The 8,361-nt window shown below is 27.4% G+C and overlaps 3 protein-coding genes across 3 annotated transcripts, besides 1 other annotated feature; 1 reads left to right on the top strand and 2 right to left on the bottom strand.

Moving 5' to 3' along the window:
* Positions 1-1,383: 1,383 nt before the first annotated feature.
* Positions 1,384-1,893: a repeat region.
* A 496-nt stretch (positions 1,894-2,389) lies between these two features.
* Positions 2,390-6,007, bottom strand: EHI_007640 (uncharacterized protein; the record flags this gene model as incomplete). The annotated part of the gene is made up of 2 exons (XM_649710.1): positions 2,390-5,426; positions 5,472-6,007. The coding sequence occupies 2 exons, from the start codon at positions 6,005-6,007 to the stop codon at positions 2,390-2,392; spliced, it is 3,573 nt and encodes a 1,190-aa protein (XP_654802.1).
* Positions 6,008-6,741: 734 nt separating this feature from the next.
* On the top strand, positions 6,742-7,299 carry EHI_007630 (uncharacterized protein; the record flags this gene model as incomplete). The annotated part of the gene is made up of 1 exon (XM_649711.1): positions 6,742-7,299. The coding sequence occupies one exon, from the start codon at positions 6,742-6,744 to the stop codon at positions 7,297-7,299; it is 558 nt and encodes a 185-aa protein (XP_654803.1).
* Positions 7,300-7,374: 75 nt separating this feature from the next.
* On the bottom strand, positions 7,375-8,268 carry EHI_007620 (uncharacterized protein; the record flags this gene model as incomplete). The annotated part of the gene is made up of 1 exon (XM_001913542.1): positions 7,375-8,268. One exon carries the CDS (start codon positions 8,266-8,268, stop codon positions 7,375-7,377), a length of 894 nt encoding a protein of 297 aa, XP_001913577.1.
* Between the last annotated feature and the right edge of the window lie 93 nt (positions 8,269-8,361).

The following is an 8,361-nucleotide window of genomic DNA, read 5'->3' as shown; positions in this document are numbered from 1 at the left end:
GGAGTATAAGGACAAACAGAATCTGGTAAAATTTGATTATATATTCCTGGGAATGAATAAAACCAATTTATTTCTCCTCCTGATGTTGAATTAAGTAATAATGAATCTCCTGGTGTATTACATACGTCTGGATGTTCTTTACAATGTTCTACCATTCTAATACCTAATACTTGTGTAGAAAATCTAACATATTCATTTTCTTCTAAAAATCCTTTAGCAATACCATTTTGTCTATAACTATCTTCTAAAAATCCAATTAATGCAAAATCCCAACAAGTCCCTCTCTCCATTTGATAATAACGTGGATTTCCATGTGGAATTCTTGCTTTAGATGGAATTGTTATTTTCATTTCATCATTTAAGTATGTAGATGCAACATCTGTTACATTTCCTACAGACTTTTCAAACGTCGATACTATTTCATTCTCTTTGATAAATGGTGCAAATCTAAAATATAACATTATTCCAAATTGTAACATCAATACTAAAAATATTAAAATTACTGCAATTTTTTGTGTAATTGGAAATGCAGATAATTTGCTTAAGAACATGTTCCCCATGATATTGAATATTTAGTTCTTTCATTCCTATTTTTCAGTTTTGGATTTTTCATTCATATTTGAATTTTAAATAAACATATTCCACACTTTTTATTTTAGTTTTATATAACAATTCATAATTTATATTTTTTTATTTAAAATATATTCATTCTTCTTATAAAAATATTTTATTTAATATCTAATAGTATTTACACTCTCTTGTAAAATCAACTTTGTTTAATTTATTTGAGTAATGTATTAGTTTTATTTAAATAATTATTATAACTTTTTTTATTTTCAAGTATCTTCTTTTAGTTTATATTGGAATGAATTAAAGAATAATTCTTTTTTATAATTCTATATAATTTTATAAATATAATATTACAGATGTATATCTAAATACATATATTTTCTCTTTATAAAATAATTATTACATCATCATTTATTATGTGTTTTATATATTTGATAATTGGAATTAATTTATTAAATAATTGTATAAGTAAAATTTCTTTTTGTTTTAGGTTCTATGCCTCATATAGAATGTATTACATGTATTCATTATCTAATAATTTAAAACTATTCTATATTTTTATTAGAATATTTGTACTTTTTTATTTATATCTTATATCTTCCATTTTTATTTTTATATTTGTTATGTAAATTTTATAAACTGGAGCAAGAATAAGTGAGGTTAATTCTTTGTCTTTTACTTTATTAGTTTTTCTATTTATATTCTTTGTTATTTTAATTCTTAATCTACTTCTAAATCAATTCATTATATTTTCAGATATTGTTCAAAATAGTTCAGAAGATTTACTAGAGTATGTTGTGAATATTTATATTGAAAAAATGTCAATTATTAGATATATCCATTATTGGATTTTCTTCACATTGAGAAGTGATTATTTCAGTTTCTTCAATATGCTCTATTGGTGTAATAAAGTTTATTTCTAACATACTCGCATTAGATTGTTCTTCTTCTAATGTGCTGCCAGAATTGAATGTGTAAAACATTAAATCCTTCATATTTTTGATTATTATTGTTCGTAGGATTTTGGAAAAGTTTAATTGTAATTTCAGTGCTTTTACTCTTCTTACTGACTCTTTATGTATTAATCCATTTATTGATAATATTACAGGTATAATTTCAACATATATTATTTCTCTATTATTTCTTAATTTCTCTTGTAATTCTTTGTATTTATTTATTTTGTGAATATAATTTAATTCTAAATTATTATCTTGACATATAACAACATCTATGATATATCCTTTCTTTTCTTTCATATTTTGATATTATATATCTTATCTTCTATCATGGAAAGAATGGTCACTAACCGTTGTAAATATTTATATTGAAATGAAAAAAAAAAGAAAATTATGTTTAGACGTTTTATAAAAGTAATGTAGTTATTAAAGTCAGTGTATTTTTAAAATCTCATATTTTTTTAGGTGTTAAAACACAATTTTTATACCAATAATTAAATATATTTAATACTATCAAATATTATTTCAGATTCAATTAATATTGAAAGTATTTTCTTCTGGTTTTTTTTTGATTAAGTACTAAAAAAATGTAAATAATTCTTAAGGAAAAATTTTATTGTATTAGAAGAAGTAACGAATAATATCAGACAACAATGACAATAATTAACAATTAATATTGTTTCTGTAACAAATTAATAAATATTGAAGTAATTTAAATGAATAACAATTATTAACTATTGAAAAGAAAACTAATGAAACAATTGAATTTAGTTTATTAGAAAAAAGTAGCATTGAAACTAATTTTATTTTTTATTAAAAATAAAATCAGATGAATATTTCATAAACACGGTTTTAAGCCATATTTAGATAAGCACTATATTGTCAATAGCTTCTTCAATAAATATTTGTTGGAACTTCATGCCATTCAACCAAAAATGCATATCTTCAAAACAGTCTAATTGGAATATAAATGCTTTCTTCTTATATTGATCTTCAATTTTAATAGAATTAGGACATTTGTCAGGCTCATATTCACTCATATAACATTTATACAAGCTAAGTTTATCTATAAGCTTCATGTTTGAAGATTTAATCATCTCATAAATGAAAATAAATCCACTTCTCAATTCTATATGAACTGTTTGGAATTTTTTATCACGAAGCATCTTAATAATGCCTTTTTGAGCTTCATAAGTATTTCTACCAAGTTTTTCTAATGACATATTGATCTCTTTAGAAGCGTACTCTTTAATAGATTTTAATTCATCAGATATTCTACTAATCCAACTATCTTTTTCTTGTTTAGTAGTAGCATCTAAAATATATTGTCGTTGTGGTAGAATAATAACAAATTTGGTTGAATTGGGAATAGTCCTTATCTCTGCAAATGCTAAATCAATCACTTTAGGTACCTCATTAATTGAGCCTTCTCTTTGTTTATTGAATCTGACTTGTTGTTGTTTATAATAAATTAACTCTCTATTAAATTGAAGTAAATAGAAAAACCTTCTCTTCATCTTTCCTGTTTTCTGTGACCTCATAAACAAATAACCAGCTTTACCATCCCAATTCTTAACATCAGTTGGATCAATTTCAACTCCCTCTGGAAGATCTCCTTGAGTTTTTTCTGCAAGTTTTTCAAATTTAGTTGATAAATTAGAAAGTAATGTTGGATCAGCGCCTTCCATTTCAACGGAATTGTCTTGATAATATAATGAAACACTTAATTGACCTTGCACTTGTTCAGTTCCTTGTGGAAGAATTGTTAACCATCGTTCTTGAATACCCTTTATTCCTTTTAGACTTATTGACACTTGACCGAATGGAATTATTGTTTGTTTTAATAAAGACTTCTTCTTACCAAATATTTCAATCCTTACCTGATCATCATGGTTACAATCAAATGCCATGAAATGATTCCATACAGGAACACTTGGGATAATAGATTTTGTTTGTACTGGATTTTGTTTACCAACTTTTACAATGCAATATGCTTCTTTTATTCCATTCATTGGTGGTAAGTCTTTTATACTATTAATACGTAAACTAAATACACCTTCTTGTAATTTATCACTTCTAAGGTCTTGAACTGATATTGCTGTCTGACGCATTCCTTCAATAGAAGTAATTAATTGAAGTGTATAAAGTAATTCTGCAGGATACTGACTGTCATAAAGTTGACTGGTAACAGGAGTAACATTATTTAATTCTAAGTTATTTAATGGAACAATAATTTCTTGATAAACTGTTTTTGTAGATTCCTCAACAACTTTAATAGTTAAATTTGTTACACTTGTAATTTCTTTAAAGAATAAACTACTACCAATGTTATCATTAATTTTATTAACTCGAGTACTTTGAATATTTGACTGTTTGGTTTCTAATGATAGTTTAAATAATGGCCTTTTAATTTCTTTATTAGACTTTAACATTAATACATTAACTCTTAATACGTACTGTGTTAAGTCATCTCTTTTAAGAGTTTGTGTATTTGACATTTCGGTTAAAGGTAAGTCTTTAATGTCATTACTTTTCTTACTAATAGTTTTTCTAAGGTTGTTTTTTTCTTGGAGTTGCTTTTGTTCAAATTCTTCTCGTTCTTTCTTTTGTTTTTCTTCAAGTTGTAATAATTCTTTTTCTTTTGTTTGCTTTTCTTCTTCTATTTGTCTTTCTTCTTCTATTTGTCTTTCTTCTTCTATTTGCTTTTCTTCTTGTTTAATACTCACATTTTTTGTTTTTGAAATATTTGCTTGTTTAATTTGTTCTTCTTCTTGTTGGCTGGTTATTTCTTTATTATTAGAGTTATCTTCTTCAATTGTTACTTGTTTTGATTTAAACTCTTTTACATCTTTTTCCTTTTTCTCTTCTTCAGTCTTTTTCTTTTCTTCTTCTTTTATTTTTCGTTCATTCTCCTCAAGTCTTTTCAGATTTTCTTCTCTTTCTTTTTGTTGTTTAAACTCTTCATCTCTTTTCTTTTTTTCTTCTTCCTGTTTAGTTTTTTCAATTTCTCTCTTTTTCTTTTCTTCTTCTTGTTGCAGTTTAAGTTCTTTTTCTTTTCTTTGTTTTTCTTCTTCAATCTTTTTAGCTTGATCATCTAATTCTTGTTTTTTTGTTTCTATTTCTTCAGGCTCTTTTTGTTTGGAAGAAAGGCTAGCAGTTTTAGATTTTTCTGATGTTATTTGATTTTTCTTTTTTACTTCTTCAAGTCTTTTTTGTTTTATTGCTTTCAACTTATCTTGCATTTCCTTTTTTTTCTCTTCTGCCTCACGCTGTTTTCTTTTCCACTCTGGCTCTTGTCCAGTATTTTTATTTTGAGAAGTTACTACAGTTTTAGGTTCTGTTTTTGTTGAAACAATATGTGAAGGTGGAGCTTTTGATAGCACTGCTTGTTTTTCTTTCATTTCTTGTATTTTCTTATCTTTTTCCTCTTGTTCCTTCTTTAATCTTTCTTCCCTTTCTCTTTTTAGTTTTTCCTCACGTTCTTTTCTTTCTTTTTTTTGTTTTTCAAGTGCAGCTAATCTTTCATCTTCTCGTCTTTTTTTCTCAGCCATCTCCTTTTCTCTTTTTTCTTTTTCTTCTTTTTGTTTTCGTTCAAACTCCTCTTTTTCTTTCTTTTGTTTTTCTTCGAGTGCTTTTTGAGCCTCAATGACTTTCTTTTCTTCTTCCTGACTACTCAGTTTTTGTTGTTCTTCAGCCTTTTTTTTAGCTTGTTTTTGAACCCAAATCTTTTTACCACAAGTCTCACAATATGGTTGGTTGTCCACAGTAACAAATGAAGCACCTAATTTTCTTGAACAAGTGGTACAACCAAAACACTGTTGATGATACTTCTTACCTAATGCTTCTAAGACATTGCCACTCAGTGTTTGTCCACACTTTACACAAACTTCAAGTCGTTGCCTATTAAATATTAATAATTTCTTTTAAACAATAAAAATAACAAACTCCTGAGTAGTAACTTTCTTTTTTGGAATTACTGGAGTTGTTTGAGTACCTCCACTACTTTTTGATAAAGGCTGGTTGTTTCTGTTTATTGGACGAGGTGGAGGTTTTGATGTTGAAGAATAAGGTTGAGCAGTCATAACTGGCTTTTTGATATTTTCTTCTTTCTTCTTTTCTTCTTCAACTCTTTTATTTTCTTCAGCAACTGAACCTCCCTTAAGTTGGAACATTTGATACATAACACCAAGATACGTAATAATACTAAATTGCTCTGGTTTTTCCAATAATACAAAATCTTCTACATCTAACAGTCTTGGAACTCCTAATTTCTCTGCTGTAGAAAATGCTAGCTCCAAGTTCTTTTCCATATTGTCTTTTGACAATGAATTAAAGTCTATTGCCTCAGGATGAAATGAATGGATAAGTGCACAAAAGGCTAATCCATTTTTCCATGAATAATGAAAGTTTGTGACATTAACATCTTTATACCCTGCAGTATTTTGTTTACACCATTGGAGTAAAGCTTGTGTCCCTTGCATGATTTGTAAATATTTATAATTTTCTTGAAGTTACTTTTTTATCTTTTTTCTTAAATCCTTAAGTTGTAATTGTTATTTCATTCTTTATTGGTACTACTTTCAGTCTTTAGTTTTGTTCAAATAAACGCGATACTTTCGCTTTTCCTCTATAAATAGTTTCTTGTCTTACTCTTAATTTTTTTTATTTATGATGTAGTTATTTCTAATAAAAAAGGCGATGTTTAAATAAAACAAGGATGTAAAGAATAACATTGAAGAATAACAGAATTTATTTAATACCAGAAAAATTTATTCTTCAAACTATAACAAAGTCCCATTCAATTCATTGGTTATATTTAAGGAAAAGAAGAATGTCATTCATTTATTCTATGTCTATTTTCAAATCATATTTTTGGAGCAATAAAAATATTATACACCATAATGTCATTATTTCCCCCTCAATCAACTCAAGTTGCTAATTTTTGTTTAATAATAAATTCAGGATAATTACCAATTTTTTGTGGATAAGTAAATTTTGTAAAATTAGTTTCATAAAATTATGAGTTACTTATAAAAATTTTTTATCACAAAGAGAAAAATAATCTAATCTTAGTTGACTCTGACATATCAAAACCGAGATAAAAAAACATTCACAGAAATACAACAAATGTCCTTTAGAAAGGGAAAAAACGAATATCATCCCCAAGAGAAGAGTGAGATAGTTTACTAACTTCAGGAATATTTGCATATAATCAATGAAAAGTGAACAACAAGAAATGAAACAAGAAACAAAGTTAAGAAATTTAAGAGAATGGACAGGTCTTAGTAATTATTTCATTCTCTACGACTCAGACGAAATGCCATTTGATAGAAGATCATTTCAACGAGTTATTTATGGAAGGAATAATGTTATGGGACTGGTCATCACATCTAGTGGGGAAGTCTTTGGTAGTTTTCATCCAACCACACTTCCACAAGAAGATAATGACAATGAATGGGTTAGTGATAACAACTATTTTGTTTTTAAAATTAATAATGAGGTTTGTAAGTATTCTAAACATGAGAGAATAAACACTGACTGGAGCCTCTATCTTTGGAGTGAACATGACAATTCATTGCCTAATTTTTATTGTGTTTTATTCGCATTTGGTCTTAGTTTCCCTTTAAACAATGAACGAAGTGGTATTATAAGAAGAGGTTTCGAGTGTTGTTATAAGTCAAATCAAATGCTTGCTGATGGAACATATGATAACTATAATAATGTACTATTTAAACCTTCAAGGCTTATATTACTTCAATGGTTTGATAATTAATAATTTAAAATAATACTTTTTTTATTTTTTGTTAACAAATAAATTTTGAATATAAGCACTCAGTTATTTAAGGATTTATTCATCATCTTCTTCTTCGTCGTCTTCTAATTCAAATTCATCATCGTCTTCTAATTCAAATTCATCATCGTCTTCTTCATCGTCTTCTTCATCGTCTTCTTCATCATCGTCTTCTTCATCGTCTTCTTCATCGTCTTCTTCATCGTCTTCTTCATCATCGTCTTCTTCATCGTCTTCTTCATCGTCTTCTTCATCGTCTTCTTCATCGTCTTCTTCATCGTCTTCTTCATCGTCTTCTTCATCGTCTTCTTCATCGTCATCATCATCGTCGTCTTCATCATCGTCATCATCGTCATCATCGTCATCTTCTTCATCGTCTTCTTCATCATCATCTTCTTCATCATCATCTTCTTCATCATCATCTTCTTCATCATCATCGTCATCTTCATCATCATCTTCTTCATCATCATCTTCATCATCGTCTTCTAATTCAAATTCATCATCTTCATCATCATCATCTTCATCATCATCTTCTTCATCATCGTCTTCATCATCATCGTCTTCATCATCATCGTCTTCTTCATCATCGTCTTCTTCATCATCGTCTTCTTCATCATCGTCTTCTTCATCATCGTCTTCTTCATCATCGTCTTCTTCATCATCGTCTTCTTCATCATCGTCTTCTTCATCATCGTCTTCTTCATCTTCTTCATCTTCTTCTTCTTCATCTTCTTCTTCTTCATCTTCTTCTTCTTCATCATCATCTTCTTCGTCGTCTTCTAATTCAAATTCATCATCATCGTCGTCTTCTTCATCGTCTTCTAATTCATACTCATCATCATTAAAATCAAAATCTTCATTATTAATTTCAAAATCATCATCGAGTTCAAACTCTTCTTCGGCATGAACAGTTAAGAATAAAGCAAATACTAAGAACAAAATGGCTTTCATTACTTAAATAAGAATATGATTAAAATCTGAAATTTTTTTCTTAAATAGACATAATCTCAAAAATACCAAATTTTAAGATAAACCAATCAAATA

Source organism: Entamoeba histolytica, genomic scaffold (assembly GCF_000208925.1).
Source record: "Entamoeba histolytica HM-1:IMSS scf_1104750516381 genomic scaffold, whole genome shotgun sequence".
Taxonomy (NCBI): domain Eukaryota; phylum Evosea; order Mastigamoebida; family Endamoebidae; genus Entamoeba; species Entamoeba histolytica.
This window is presented reverse-complemented; position numbering and strand designations above follow the sequence as displayed.